Source organism: Chaetodon trifascialis, chromosome 4, assembly GCF_039877785.1.
Source record: "Chaetodon trifascialis isolate fChaTrf1 chromosome 4, fChaTrf1.hap1, whole genome shotgun sequence".
NCBI lineage: Eukaryota > Metazoa > Chordata > Actinopteri > Chaetodontiformes > Chaetodontidae > Chaetodon > Chaetodon trifascialis.
The window spans coordinates 18,105,431-18,121,824 of record NC_092059.1 but is presented as its reverse complement, the minus strand read 5'-3'; the positions used below and the strand labels follow the sequence as shown (position 1 = coordinate 18,121,824).

Here is a 16,394-nt window from a genome sequence, read left to right as displayed (position 1 = left end):
GCATGCCATATAAATAATATAAAACATCCAGACATATTTTATGAAAACCTTCAAAGCCCTAAATCTTTGTACCTGTGGGTCCATTTGTTTGGATTGCATTTCCTCTCTGGTAAAACCAGTGCCAGGCAGAGACATTTGTAGTCCAGCATTCAGAGTTTACTATTGAGATTAATTGTGTTAGTGGAACTCAGGGAGTGTGTCTTCAGTGGGAATGTGCAGACTCAGGCCTCTCATATCCAAAGAGCTGATGTAGTTTTGTTCTGTTTTCACAGGAGACGACACACAATATACTCCCTACTGTGCGCTTGATTAGACTGAAAATTAATTTTGTGGTCCTTCTGCTATCGAAGACTAATTGTTTGCAAACACAGACAAAGAGGCCTCCAATCAAGCAGTGCAAACCCTGGCTGAACTGGGGGCCAAGTTCCTAGTCGTCAGAGTTCCAGGGTCATGCACAGTGAATAAATGTCAGTACAATGTGAAGTAATGTATTAAAGAAACATTATCCTAATATCTTGACACTGAATGCTTATTTCTTATTTACACATACAAATACTGTGAAATACATACAGATCAATAGATTTGTGCTTAAATCACACTGCTAAATGACTATGGATGGACTATGGCTGGATCATCATGGATGGAATTCAGATCCGTCAGTTATCATCATAAATTATGGGACAATGTGTTTATAAAGACCATCAAAGTTGAGAAATTTCACCATTAGGTGAAAAAAAAAAAAAAAAAAAAAAAAAAAAAAAAATATATATATATATATATATATATATATATATATATATATATATATATATATATATATATATATATATATATATATATATATAATTTCCTCGTATGTGTAAAACCGTACTTGACAAAAAAGGCTTTTCTGATTTCTGTATTTTCCATTTGCTTTGCGTTAATATTTTTATTTTGAAAACCGGACAGAGTCACGTGTCTATCCTACTCACCCTAACTTCACCAAATCCGATCCAATTGGTTAAATTGTGATCAATGCGTGATGATTACATAACCTCTCTCCAGATAAGACTTCAAATCCGCAACGCTCTCGTTTTTTGGAAAGTGAGAAATCTGCGAGAATAAAGTCACTAACTCTCGGACCGTTTCAGCGCATTTACCGTAAAAGAGAATACGCGTGCACTCCAAATTTAGGGGGGGCTGATGTGACCACGGATTTGCGAATGACGGCTGGTCTGTGGAGGTGAAGGAAAGGAAAGATCCAGAAATCGTGGGAACATGCGGCAGAGATATTGAGATTATTGACTTGTGTTAAAGGTGTGGCCACAACAAGGGTAAGGTTATTCAGCCCCGTGTCCGTATTTAAAGACACTGTCAACTCGTTTAGTTAAAATTTCTGGTTTTCATGCGCAGCCTAAAGAAGATTCTGTTTTGCAAGGTGCAGGCTAGCTTAACTAATTTAGCATTTTATGCTAATTTAGCATTTGAGTCACGTGCAGTGGCGGCGACGTGTCTGTCAGAAGCAAAGTAGTATTAGCCGGCTAGTTTTTACCTTTCTAACCTTTGTTTATGTTGTTAGCCTGTGACTTGAGAAGGCTTTGTTCTACCTGTAACGTCAAGAAATGTGAAGTGGCATGCTTCAGCAACTCCTCTATGGTAACCATTTAAAATGGCTGAAAGTGAACAGACTGACGTTTGACATCATGACCTCAGCTGTCATCACCTCCTGAGCATTTTATCCATTTATAATTTTCAAAGATGCAAAATCTTGAGAAAAGACTGAGTTGAATCAAGTAATACTCTGATATTTTATTAACTTTATGTCAGCTTTGTGGCTGCTCTTCTCTGGTGTCCCAGCCATGTGTTTGGCTTCAGGATGTCCACTGTGTTTTATTCCATCTGTCCTCCTGCTGTGTCCTCCATGTCTGCAGGCAAAATGAGTCAGGAAGACGTTTTGGCAAAGTTGAAAAAGGATGTTCGTTCCTTGCTCGTTTCATCCAAGATGGCCTTGGACCCTGAGCAGCTCAAGCAAGACTACGCCAACATGTTGGGGCACCCCATGCCCCTGAAACACCTGGGCTTCAGAAACATCATGGATATGGTGAAGGAGATGCCTGACGTGGTGTCAGTGCACTTCAGGCCAGATGGCAGACCCGTCTTAAAGGGTCAGGCCTTTTTCCATTTGAGCATGTTTATGTATTTTAGCTTTAATGGAAAAAAAAAAATCTGAGCCATAGTAGTGTTTTATCTATATGTTCCCTCAAACATCTGCTGATCAGACACCTCAACAAGTTTTTATACTTCATGCTCTCACCTTTTTGTATGTTCATCATTGCAGCCGTTGGTGACGAGTCCACCCGAAACATCGAGGAGCTGGTCGCTCATCAGCGCACATCGAAGGCGGACATTAAGGTCCTGAAAAGAGGTGTCGGCAAGGTGTGGCCCCGTTACTGTTACCCATCCCCCACTGTGGTCCTTCCCAGAAGAGGCCGTGCTCCTCTGGCTCTTCCTGCCCAGCTGAGGGCACAGCTCCGCACACTGCTCTCCCTGGTATGTCTTGGTTTTTTGGAAACAGTTATGTTACCATTAATTGTTTCTCACCCAAAGGCACTGTGTGCATCATCCATCATGAAGTGGACTGTTCAGGTCTGCTGATTTTCAGTTGCAGTTTAAATACATCAAGAGCCAGAATTCCCCTCGTAATGGGACAAATGTAATCAAAATTTTATTCTTATTTATTATTTAAAAAGAAAAAAATGCAGTGCACTTCTCAGACTACATCAGAAGTACTGTCGGGCCTGACTGCTCATGTTTTTTTTTTTTTTAACAAACTCATGTAGGTGTTACTGCAAAATGTTGTCTTGTTTCTAGTAACGATGCACCCGCTCTCCCAGGGTCCTCTCCGGTTGGCTGACTTGGAGGCCGGCTTCCTGTGCTGCTTCGGCCACCCGCTCCGTGTCCACAACTATGGCTTCTACTCCACTGTAGAGATGCTGGAGGCAGCGAGGGACCTGATCCTTGTCCAGCAGGGCAGGCTGGGCTCAGTTCTGACCCTGAGGGAGCACATGCTGCCCAGGCAGCTGTCCAGCTTTCCAAGGAGGACTGCACCGATAAAGCAAATGACACCTACAGCTGACCAGTCAGCCTCCAAAGGGCCAGGCACCAGAGCTCAGACACCAGCAGCACCCCCAGGTCTGTGTAAAATTAGAGCTGTGGGAAACTCCATCTGTTTCTGGAGACACTGATCCATTTACACATTGTGAACATCTTGCCAAAATCTTAAAACAATCTATATCGTTTGGTTTGGTTCTTTTTATGCTGGGCTTTTTTGGAATTGGATAACAACTTAATCTGCCTGATGTGCATTGAATGGCTCAATGTTGATGGAGTTATTACATTAGCAAGTAACAAACATAAACAAAACGAACAAACTAACTCAATGTTCAGACTCCTCAGTCATTTTATTGTAAGCTTTGCACAGAAAAGCACAATCCTCAAATTTTTTAGCCTTGCTTTTTAAATACTTTTGTGCTTTACTCCAACTGAAGTCACAGTGAAGCAGAATCCTGTGAACCGGCCCTCTACTGAGGTAACCTTGGGCCCCATCCATAAAGAGTCATCAACTGTCAATAACAAGCCGAAGATGGTCGAGGAAAAGCAGGAAGTGGACCCAGAGCTCTGCCAGGAAGGTCGGCTCATTCAGACGTGTACCCTAAAGGTTTGTTCTCATTTAAAACAACAAATCTCAGGACTTGTATCTGCGTCTTGTTGCTTAGAACAAGACATGAGAATGTGAAATGGGGGGAAAGACACGATTTTGTGTAGAATTATTATTATTTTTTTTAAGTATAGTTGTCTTTCTTCTGTCTGCTTAAACTGTACATCAGCTGGAGGAGGAGCTTCGCCAGCAAATTGTGGAGAATGGAGTTGCTGGCACTGTTAGTCAGGAGCTGAAGGACAAGCTACGAAAGGTCAGACTTCCTGCTAGGCAACCAAGACACGTGGGTACAAGTCTCGTAATGGACCCCTTTATATGTTTATGACTCTCTGCAGGTTGTAGGTCAGGCCAGTGATGGATTATTGGTGCAGAAACTGCCTTCTGAGTACAAGGTAAAAAAACAAATGTCATGCAGTGCTCCCGTTAATCTCCACAGTGAGTTTAAGATAGTTCAGTCATGGGGTTGGCAGCTTAATGTGTCCATATTACCTTTTTTTCCTGCATGCCACCATCTTTTTTTCCAATTATTGCCAATGAGGAGAGATCATACTGACTGCTTAGAGTTTTTTCTAATTATTAAACGGGATGGGACTTGTTACCCTGAAAATGGAGGAGAAGCTTGTTCTGGCTTGTCTGCCTATGCTGAGTGTTATGATATGTTAGACAGTAACTTAACAGAGAAAAGAAACAAGGAGAAAAACATGGCGAGAGCTCTCTACTAGGCTTTGCTGTCATTTACGGTCGTCGTAGCTTCTCTTGCTCTGTCCTACTGTTTTAGTAACCTACTCACCTTTAGTCTACCGGCCCCTGATTGTGATGAGGATACGAGCAGTTTGAGGACAAAGCTGTTCTCAGATGATATAAAGGGTGTGTGGGGACCTTACTGGGAATCTCACTTGTGTTGTTTTTCCTTTTTGGCTCCTTAGAGGCTTTTTGGTGAGGACTTGCCGCTGCTACAAAACGGCTTTGCCAGTGTCACTGAACTGGTCATGGCCATTAATGACACCTTCTACCTGAAACCTACAAGTCATGACGGTGGACAGCACTGGATAGTCATGGACATACAAGACAGTGACCTTACACAATCAGGTGCGTTTGCACGCGTGTTCAAATACCATCCATCAGTGTCACTCTGTTTATTTTTTTAGGTGTAATGCAAGCTATTCCATTTAAGTTTGACATGCAGAGTGTATACTGGAACTGTATTGAATTACTATAAAAATGTTTTGCTTTTCATGCATCATCACATTTTGACATTTCATATTAACCGAGCTATTGTAAAATGTTGGCTGAAAAATGGAAAATAGTGGATGTGGACAATTAATTTGATGGTTACAGTCCAGCAACACTGGTAATGTTACTGTTCATATAAATGCTATGTTTATGGAGCTGTTCTTGAGATTGGAGTTTCCTCCTCCTATAGTTATTTATCTGCTACCAGTGTCTCACAAGGACACCAGTCTGTGTTTGTGTCTGCAGCCAGTACTTTTCTAATCAATGATCCATTGTCATGAGGGATACCATGTGACAAAGCATTCTTGTGGAACAGTGGCTTTCAGCTAAGCAGGAAATTTACTTCTCTTATTTTGCAGGCTCAAAGGACACTGAGAGTTTACGTAAAGGTGTGAAGCAGCCATTTATGAGCTGTCGAGAGTCTCCCTGGGAAGGCAAACTGGAAAGAGAAGATGATGATGTCACAACCGATGACAAGAATGAGGAGACCAGTAACAATTCTAAGACCCTCAAAACGGTTAGTCGTCATCTTTTCTTCATGTTATTTTACCACACTGAGCTCTAAGGACAACCTTTAAGGAAGAAACCTGAATAAAGATTTTGTAATTAGAACAACATATGATGTTATGCCAACACATATCATGACTTTCACTGCACTTAATAAGCAGGTGTCAGTGCCTCATCATCAGAATAGCCTGTCATTAATATTACAGGTGCTGTAGAATAATCTAGAGTACCACTGCTGCGTATCACTCACACTTTGCTTTTAATGTGCACACCTGTAGATGTCTGAGATCTGCCCGACCATTAAAGTGCATTGCAGCCCTGCGGTGCCTCTGGACGCGCTGCAGAGTCAACGTCTCAAACAGCCAATACGCCATCATGCTCGAGAGTTGGTAGAAGTCCTGGTGGAACAGGTGGAGTCACCTGGATATTTCCACATCCGCTTCAGTGAGAGTGAGGAGGCCCGAGCTATGGAGGACATGATGATTGAGATGAGGTGGTGGACCTGTTAGTGGCACCCTGGTCAAAAGATAATTTACTAAGACTTCCTGTATCTGTTGCATTATTAGAGTATGTGCAGTCTAATCAGTCAAGTCTAGCATCTGATGGGCGGTTAAAGGATCAGTGTGTAAGATTTAAGGGACTACTGGCAGAATATGTCAGTAATATAATTTTCATAGTCCTGTTTTCATTGGTATAGAAACACCTGAAAATAAAAATTGCTGTGTCTTCGTTGCCTTAGAATGAGCTCCTTATATCTACTCCACAGAGTTATGCAGTAGCTGTAGGTTCTCCTACACACTTGGGAAGGGAGGGGTGAGGAGAGGGCTATTGCAGTCTGCAACCTAACAGCTAGATGCCACACACTCGTCTTTGAAAATATTTGTTTTCGCTCATCAGTGCTTGAACCAAAATACAGTTCGTCATTTAGCTTGACCAACATGAGTTAAGAATAATAAGTCCTTCATTAATTTTGTACGTCTTTGAAATGTATTCCCACAAATCTAGTTCCTCTTCAACACTAGTAAAAAGAAGTTAAAGGTGAATTAGATATCTAACACTCACCTGTTATTCCATCTTCAATGCACTAGTGGAAAAAAGTCAAATCATTTTCTGCATAAAACCAAACACCGACAGCATCTGTAAAGTAGAAGGTGGAAACTGTTTTATAGAGAAATAAAATCACAAAACTACGATGTAAAACATCACAAAATGTAGTTATCATGTCTTAACATGCATTTAAGCTTCCTGGTGTTCCTCTAAGAGCAATGACATCTGGTCTCCTTGACTCTCTCTGTCCTCTCCTCCTCTGTACTCCAGACGATATTACACCTGGCCTGAGGTGTCGGAGCGTTACCGCCTCCCAGAGCGATTTGTCCGACGGGGTCAGGTCTGCTGTGTGTCTCCCAAAGGAATGTGGTACTACCGAGTGGTGATCCATCAGGTCATCAGCCCCACTCAGGTCGAGGTCTATTACGTCGACTTTGGTAGCATGACCGTGGTAAAGAGCGCCAGCCTCAAGTTCCTCAAGTAGGGCCATCTCAAACATTAAAGCACTTAAACAATACAGCTGCCATGACTGCTATTAAGCTGATCAGTGTCTGTGTTTTTCAGATCTCTTCACATTTCATCTGTCTTTTTCTCAGGTCATGTTATTCAGTTCTTCCAGCACAAGCTGTTCCATCATCACTCGCTGGAATTAAACCCACCGCTGTGAGTCTCATTTCTTATTTAATAATATTCACAGTTACCACCTGACAAGGCTTGCTAAGGCCTGCACTAACTGTCATCTGTATCTGGCATCCGTCATGTGTGTGAGTAAATTCAAACTTTCCAAGGACTTTTACTAGTAAGAGTGTTGTTGTTTGCCTGTTGCAGGGCAGCTGGACTGCTGAGGCCAAGGCGTCTTTCCAGAAGCTGTGCTCTGATCACACCCTGGTGGGCGCTTTGAATTGTTACATTGGAGATGTGCTGCAGCTCTACCTGTGTGACACACACACTGATGACGACGTCTACATTCACACTGTCCTGCTGAACCAGGGCCACGGGACAGCCTGCAGCCCCACAGCCAGTGCAGCAGTGAGCCACACACACACAAACTTACTTGTACCACGGTCACGATAAATACCAGTTTCTTGACTGACACATGATGATAACGAGCAGTAATAATGAAGGTTTACATCATTAAACATTTAAGTTCTGCTTCGTTGTGAGTTAATTCCAAGTCAGTGTCACTATAGACAAACACCAGTCTGAGTAGAATATTGAAATACAGTATGTATTTATACTTGATCTGTACACCCATTTCTAAATAATATGTACTCTCTATATGTCATTTCTCCTCCTTCAGCTTTGTGTCCAGGTGACTCCGCTGAGTCTCTACCTGGGGGAGGGAATGGTTGACCTGCCAGAGGTGGAAGAAGACACTACTTCCTCTCCCAAGCCAGCAAACATGCTTGAACAGTCCATGTCGACTTCACCACAGGTACTACGGACACAGACACACACAGCTACCCAAGTGACTTAGGTGACTTTTGGGGACATTACGCAGACTTACATCAATTTCCTGGAAACTAACCCTCACCACTACTTGCCCTTACCCTAACCTTAACCACTGACCAAAAAATCATCTTTTTTGCCTTGTTTTGTCCCCAATTGGACATGCAGTTCCCATTTAATTGATATTTCCTCTTAAATGTGCCCCTGAAAGTGTCCTTTGTCAGAAAGACATTAAAATGTAGAGACAGACAGACAGACAGACAGACAGACAGACAGACAGACAGACAGACAGACAGAAGTAAAGAGCTGGTGCTGTTCCATGTAAAAAGTCTTTGAGATTCCAGTTCAGCCAAACAAAACATTAGTGTCCATACTGGGTTACTTATGTGTTTGTGGTGGATTTGTAGCTTGTGGCTGTAAAGCTTTCATTCTCTGCTGCCTATAGCTCTTATCTTACCAGCCATACTGTGCTCGCAGGCCCACTGCAGCACCACGCACTGTGAACAAACAGTCATTGTACACACTCACATCGAACACACACATCCACTTGCCAAAAGGGGGGGTTGCAATCCAATGCTACTTAATGTATAGTCACACTGTTTGGAAGGTCACAGCTTGCTGTTGACCAATAAATAAGATGACACCCAATCCGTTTGCTGTTAAATGGATATTGGATTTTTAGACTGTGTCTGTTTTACAGTATGTTAATGGGGATGGTTGTTAAAGTGAACATATATCGAAAGGAGATTTTACAGTGTTACTGTCTCTGACTGTATTAAAAAACTAGAATTTTATTGTTTATTTGCATCCTGATACAGCATTTTACAAGTAGATGCAACTAGACTGAACAGCATCAATTGCAGAAGAATGAAGTTGATAAAGGAAACAAAAAAAGCTACATTTAGACCACAGACAGAAGTGGTGCAGATCTGTTCTTTTCATGACAGTGTGAAGAGCACAAATCATGTCGAATGCGACTTCAGTGAGCGGACATATTGAAAATATTGCACTGACAGATGTACTGTACTCAGCCATTGACGTCGTATGCCATGTTACCGTGCACATGTGAGTCAGTTCAGGACCTTGACTAGTTCACACTGAAATGTGAGATTGGCCATATTTCAAAAATAATATGAACAACTAAATGAAAAAAAATCAGATCTGAGAGCAGTGAATCTGAATTGAGCAGCAAGGCTTGCAGTGTGAACGCATCCAAACTGAACTGAGGCAACAATAAACCTTTATTGGTGGATGAAGCAGTTACAAGAAGACCCAGAAATTAGATATCAGAATGATAGAGGGTGTATCAGAAGGTAGAGTGGCAGTGTGTTGTTTTTCACCTCTCTAAAAGAATCCTCTGATGGGAGAAATTGATCCTGTCAACATGATGTTGATTGAGCTGTGCTGTATATGAAATGTGTGTCCAGCTGATGATTGTTTGAGCAAATTTAAACAGTTTTGTCAGTCTTTGCTGCTTTTGTTCTTTAACATCATTCCTCACATATCTTCGGCTACCAAGAATGGGAGAATAAAAATCATAATATTGTAACAGAAGAGCATTTGGCAGGCCAAATGTAAGGTGGTGAGATCTCTTTTATTGTTTATCTGTGCCATTTGTGTATTAAATGAAGGTGTAAAAAGTAGCATCTATGATTGTGTGACTATTGCAAGGGATATTTTCTTCTGATGGCAGTCAAGGCAGACATTAATCTGGGCATTTCAGGAATCCCAGCAGAATTACTGTGGTCATAAGTCGATTGTAGATAATGAAGCACTTTTATGCAGGCTGAGGTGCCTTTTTATGCACTGCCACCAGCTGAAATCACTTACTGTACAATCTGTCATATTACTGCGATTCTGAGAACAGTTGGGATGCTGTGTAAAACAGAATGTGATGTTTTATGGGTCTCTTTTGACATGTAGTCATTTGAGATCAGTACAAAGATGATATACAGTTGTCAGAAGTTCACACACAATTAGGGGATTTGTTTGTGCAACAGGGACTGAAAGAATAGCCAAGATTGAGGGAAAGATGGACGCAGAGAAATCGAACAGTCCTGATTGGAAACCTTTTCCAGAGTGCTCAGGATCTCAGGCTGGGGTGAAGGTTTACATTTACACAAGACAATGACCAAAGAAAACACAGGAGTGGCTTTGTGAGAATTCTGTAAATGTCCTGGAGTCACCCAGCCAGAGTCCAGACCTGAACCCAGTACAGCATTACAGGAGAGATGTGAAAATGACACTCCCCATCTACTCTGGTTACACATGAAGGATTCTGCCAAGAAAAACTGGAGAAGCTTCCAAAAGAAAGGTGTGCCAAGCTTGTAGCATCATTTCCAAGAAGACTCGAGGCTGTCATTTGGTCAACAAAGTACTAAGTGAAAGGTTCTTACGAAAGTGGGATATTTCAGTCTCTTCAATACATTTACAAAACACTCCAATAATGCGTTTTTGCTTTGTCATTGTTGAGTGTTATGTGTAGGTTGATCATTTTAAGATGAGTACTGTGTGTAAAGAATCTGTGAGCAGTGAATACAAATAAAGATCTCTGTACTGTTAGATTACTAAATGAAATATGAATCTGAAGCAAACAGGAAGTTTCTTGGTGTCCCAGGTTGAAGAGGAAGAGATGCCTGCCCTGGAGTTTATTGATGACAGTGAGGTCAGCTGTCACCTGCAGGTATGACCTTATGACACTGACCTTGCCCACATCCACACCACCACTGCCTTTATTCCAGGCTTTCAGTTTCTGTATGAAGGCATTGGTTTTCCGTCTGTGTTGCAGCACCAGCTGAAAAAATGAAGCGGTGAATTGAAAGACTCTATATTTTAAAAGGAAAAACAAAAGCCCAGAATCTCTTGAGCAGACACTCGTCAAGTCTGGTTCATTGCTGTGTCTTGTTCAGGGTGCTCTGCCGCATGACCAAACCCTCAGCTGCAGTGAATGGGACTCATCCTTGACCAACAACTCGTCTCCTACCAACCCTTCCAGTCCCACCTCCAGCTCCATCGCCCCTCCAGATTTGAATCAGATCAAGACAACCCCAGCTCACTCTAACGCTGATCTTAAAGTGAGAAGACATTAGTTGTGTTTAAGGAAGTAAAGCCACTGTGGATGAATGTTTTTTGTAAAGCACAAAATAGAGCTAGTGACAGTGGTTGTTTACTCTGTTCTCAGACACTGAGCATGACTCCTCTGCCAGCTCCATCCAGCTTGAATTCCAGGTCCTGCTGTCCGACACTGGAAGAGGAGCAGCACCCGCCCAAAGTCGCTAACCCCACGTTTGTGAGGCCACCTGAGATACTGAGGACCCTGAGCCTTCGCCCCCCTGACCTGGGCCAGTGTACGTACACACACATGCTGATTTATCTTTTTGATTGATGATTGTGTTCTGTTTTTATTTACGTTTTACATGGACACACAACTTTTTTAGAATTGGGGTTGTACACAATGTGCAGGTAAGTGACACTGACATAAAGAATCCAGTGTGTTAAGATTCAAAATGAGCAACTGAAATCCATACTTTGCCTCTTTGTTGTGGAGGATGGAGTGAGTCGGTTTTGTTTATTGTGAAGCTGTTTCAGCAAATGTAATTTAACCATGTGGATTTATCATTGAATGGCAACAACATTGTTTTTTTCATTTGATTATTATAGACAAAATGCACCACTTCCTTCATAGCATTACAATCTTGTGGAAATGTTATGATCAGTGGATCATGGATTAAGTTAAGGATCCATGGATCAAAGTTCTTTTGTTACATAATAAGAATATTTACATTTATTGATTTTTACAAGTCATCACATCAAGTTTTAATCATTTGCAAGAGTAAAGATAACACTGTGGAACATAAGTCCTATTGTACACACAAAGGCTCCTCTCTCTTGCGTGCGTGCACACACACACTCATTTTCTAATAGGATTAAACAATGACCTTCATTAACCTGCACATGTACACAGAGAGAGAATCAATGAAATTAGACTGTGTCTGTGGATGCAGAGAGGGCGTATTGATTTCCATCCTGCTACTTGCAGTGGTGGATGCACCTTCACTGAGAACCTGACACAGATTCAATTAGACCTGTTACCAGAGCTATTTGACCCAACAAGCTGCTTTCATTGCATTTGCCCTGTTATCAATACACAGATGCTCCACCGTGCTTCTGCTTGCACAGTGTTAATGAAAAAAGCACAACAAAGTGGGTCAAGGCAGATTTATCTACAAATGTTTTTTGAATTGTGTCGTGTTGGAAAGTGCTTCATGCAGCTGCTCAAATACAGATAAAAACTCAAGATAGAAACAATGATGACAGGTTGGAGGATGATGTCTGAGTGTGGTTGTGCATGTGCTGGAAACTTGTGTTACTACATACAGACAGCCCAATTGGACAATGTGCTGACAGTATTCCCTCTGGTAAGTCGCTCCTGTGCTCCTCTCTGTTTGTCCCTCACCATACCCTGAGATCTGTGTGCTGGCCTCCCTCAGAAACCTGACTTAGCAGAAATTTGACTCAGATAATAAAAATATATACACAATCACCTGCAGATGCAAAGCCGGTGCTTGTCCCTCGTCGGGACTCTCCTGTGTCCCTCTTGAGACAGCTGAGTTTGTCTGCTCATCATGTTTGTTGCATACAGTACGAGCGGGTCAGCAGTCAGATTGTTGTTGAGCTGCTCCTGCAGTAGTACAGTATGGAGCAGAACTGAAAATGACAATTTTGTTTTTTAGATCTTGGAAGCTTAAAGAGAAAATGAACGCCCGCTTAAATTCTTGCTTTTGCTGACCTCCAGTGATTAAAGCTCTTAGTTTACTGCTGTAATGTTCAAGTGTAAATGCTGAGATCTCAACAGAGCATTCCTCTGACCACAACTCATAGTAGCATCACGAGACACAAACTCTTAGCCTGGGACCTAATTAAAGTTGCCCATTAGGTGTTAATGCTTAAAGATAGAAAAGAGATTAGGATGTGCTGCAGGGGGCTTTGTTCAAACAGTTCTTAGTAGCACAAGAAGGCTTAATGATGGAGTTTCATAAATCACAACTGACTTATCACTCAAGGCAAATTATTTATCTAATTATGGTGAATGCATTAATGTCGTGTTTGTAGAATGGTGTACAGAAGAGGAAATTCGTGCATGTGCTGAACATCTCTTAAGAGTGATAGTTGTGTCTTTGTGTTGATAATCATGTGTTTTGTTGTGTTGTTCAGGTGTTCCGCTCAAACTGCGAAACTCTGGTATCATGTTTCCTCTGTTTGGGACCAGGTAGGTTGTGACTCCTACATCCACCCCAAACCCAAAACCAGCACCAGAATGAACCACAACAAGAAGGAGTATTAATTCCTTAATGACTGATAAAATATCTTGATACGCTTTGAGAACGCCGTTTAGGAATTGTTTTGTCAGCGAGCACTTGATTTATATTCATATTACGACTTGTCAAATGTGCTACAAGCATTTTTATTAGAAGTTCATTTTCATTTTAATCTATTGTTAATCAGTTAAATTGCTCTGTTTGTTAGTTTGGTCTCGGTGTCATTGTAACACTCTCCAAACAGTTAAGCCTTGACATGTAAAAAAAAAAAAAAAAAAAAAATATATATATATATATATATATATATATATATATATATATATATATATATATATATATATATATGAAAAGTATGGCTGTCCTTTTTTTAAAATGTGAATGCTTTTTGTTTTAAAAGAAGTTTTTTGTGTGCAGCCTTTTGTCATTCTCAGAAGCCATCAATGTGTCTGATGTGTTCAATGGTTTGATCATATATTAAGATTGCTGTTCTGCACAGGGTTGAAACATTTCAAATGCCGTTATAGGGAACATTACGGAAACATGCATCATGTTTTCATTTTATTTTGTAAAATAAATCTGATTTGATAGAATATTTTAGTATCTTAATTTGTGTCATGGGATGTTTGGTCGCGGATGTTTATCTCCTTGGGTTTCCTCTTCACTTCAGTGGATCCCATGTTTGACAGTTTTTAAACACAATGCTTTACATGAAGACAAAGCCTCTTTTTCTTTATCCTCTAGAGCATGAAATATTTGAACACTCTTTTAGGTAGTGCACAGGAAAATAATCAAACTAAATACTGTGGTTTGATACCACAAGTGGAGGCTGCATACTTGAAATCGAATGAAATTCACCTCACAGTAGGGATGTGCGTGATTAGTCGACTGGTCGATTTGAACGTTGCTGCCCTCACTAGTCAGCACCAGAAACACTGGTCGGTTAACTTCTTTCTTTATTCATGCACACATATAAATGGCAGGATAATGTGTTCACAATGCACCAGCCAGAGGAATTACATTGCAGCCCCTTTTACAACTGCCGGGTGCTGCACTCTGTTAATACTGGACCAGTTTCAAAAATGGGTGTCCTGATTAGTCACTTGCATAAAAAAACAGGGTCCATAAACACAGGTAATATCTCTCCCATTTGTCTGGGACATTGAAATCTTGAAAACCCGATGCATGGCGTAAACTGCCACACATTTCAGCAACATTTAAAATGCCTTTTGGTTATTGAAGAGTGTCATGAACTGTTTAAAATCAGTCTAAAACACAATGTTTTTGACAATGTTTGAGATTCAGATGAAAAACTGATCAATTTTGAGTGTTTCTTTCTACTTTTAGACTAATCGACTCATCTAAGTTCTGTTAAAGCATCAGGGAAATTAGTTGGAACGTAGGAACATCACTACCTCAAAGATGGTTTTCATCAGAAGATGCTGTGAGGAGTAGATGTGTTATTACTCATTCATACAATATGCATGTATTTTATCTTATTATGGCATGGTATTATGGCATTGTTATTTATTTATTACTTTGATATTAATTAGCAAACATGACTATGGTTAACATATTGTACCGTCCAAACTTCATCATATCAGCATTGTCATTGTAAAAATGTTAACATCATGGAAGTATTAAGAGAGCTTGATATATCTTCTGCTACTTGCTCCCAGTTTGTCCCAGTGGCCCCTCTGTGTTACAGTGAAAATCCCCTCTGACCCAAGCAGCGTTTTAACCACAACCACATTTAGAAGTTTGTAAAGGTTTTGACAGGACAGGACACCTCGAACTGCAAGCTGGGTCCGTCATTACTGTTTGTATTATGAGTGTTTAATCCATCAAACACTTAATTGTGTGTATGGTGTGCTGTATAGAGTGGAAGTTAAACTGGAAGCTAGAGCACTTCTTTGGCTTATGCACTTGCTGTGTAATTTGTATTCTGGTATCCTGTTGCTATAGTACAGCCATGGTTAGCATGCTAACATTAGCATGTAGCACAAAGCAGAGCTCTGCCTCTGAGTACAGCCCCATAGAGACGCAGCCATGGCTGTAGTCTTGTTTCCAAAAGTAGTATTTAATATTTACCGTTCAGCCACTTTTTTATATATATATATATATCTATATAACTTAATTAGACCTCTAACCTTTAAAACAAATTTTTAAAAAGAAACAAATAAATTCAATTCAGAATTTGGTGGTCCAGTAACTCTGCAGCTGTCGTGCCGCTCCTCTTCCCTGGCTCTACTTTCCTCCTCAGGACACTGTGGTCAATGTGACCTTCAGCCAGGCAATTAATTCATACTCTGCCTTGTCCTGCTGAGTCACTAAACCTTCTTTTGATTTATACAAATCTGTTTTCCTCCATTGCACTTGCGTGACTTGGCTCTTCCAATGAGGCTGCATGCAAACAGCTGCACCTTAAAACTGTGAGAGGGAATATGAATGACTGGAGAGACAAGATCAGCGCACAGCAACAATGAATAAAACAAAAGACCATCTCTAAACCCAGTGACCCTCATTACCCACAGTCAAGGCACACAGAGCTGACAGTTAAGCAGCTGAAATGAGTTTGTGTATTTAGCAGAGCCCAATATAGATGTTTGTCTCCCTCTGAAATCTGTAGTGATGCCGGAACTTGAAACTTAAGCTCAGTTACCAAAAATATGTTGGGACTCAAAAAGGTTAAAGCAGAACGTGGAGTACTGGATCATTAGTCTGCATCCTGCTGGGCTCCCTGACCCTTACTGACGTAGCCAATTAGCTTTTTAAAAGGCTTCTGATGAGAATAGCTCCTCCTCTCCCTCTAATGCTGCAACACAATGAAGAACATTAGCCTACATACTGCACACACACATTTCCTGCATACGCACACACCCGTCTTTTGTTTTGTAACACAAACCTTATTTCTGATTGGCACACACGCTCAAACGCAGTGTTTTGTAAGTCGAGTGCATGACAACCAAACGTGTACACACACTCTTTCTAGGACAGACATTAGCCTTCACGCACACAACTTACACAATGGCAATGCTTCAACAAGCACACATACTGCATGGCCCTGCATGAGACGGGCTCCGTTTGTGTGTGTGTGAGTGTGTGTTTGGTGGAGGGTGAGGCTTGGTAAGGCAGACACACAGTAA

General features: G+C 41.1%; 1 protein-coding gene across 1 annotated transcript; it reads left to right on the top strand.

Moving 5' to 3' along the window:
• The first annotated feature begins 1,900 nt into the window (after nt 1-1,900).
• Nucleotides 1,901-13,206, top strand: tdrd5 (tudor domain containing 5). Its single transcript, XM_070961547.1, has 17 exons — nt 1,901-2,144; nt 2,318-2,529; nt 2,874-3,171; nt 3,528-3,697; nt 3,867-3,950; nt 4,033-4,089; nt 4,624-4,786; nt 5,290-5,447; nt 5,725-5,930; nt 6,755-6,964; nt 7,081-7,147; nt 7,313-7,513; nt 7,785-7,919; nt 10,524-10,616; nt 10,843-11,007; nt 11,115-11,293; nt 13,146-13,206. Exons 1-17 carry the CDS (start codon nt 1,901-1,903, stop codon nt 13,204-13,206), a joined length of 2,703 nt encoding a protein of 900 aa, XP_070817648.1.
• The last annotated feature ends 3,188 nt before the right edge of the window (nt 13,207-16,394 follow it).

Excerpts from the sequence above, each read along its gene's own strand:
- tdrd5 (XM_070961547.1), top strand. The coding sequence starts at position 1,901 with ATGTCTGCAGGCAAAATGAGTCAGGAAGACGTTTTGGCAAAGTTGAAA. Across the intron at positions 4,787-5,289 it reads CAGTGACCTTACACAATCAG|GCTCAAAGGACACTGAGAGT; the intron begins GTGCGTTTGCAC and ends CTTATTTTGCAG. Across the intron at positions 5,931-6,754 it reads GACATGATGATTGAGATGAG|ACGATATTACACCTGGCCTG; the intron begins GTGGTGGACCTG and ends TCTGTACTCCAG.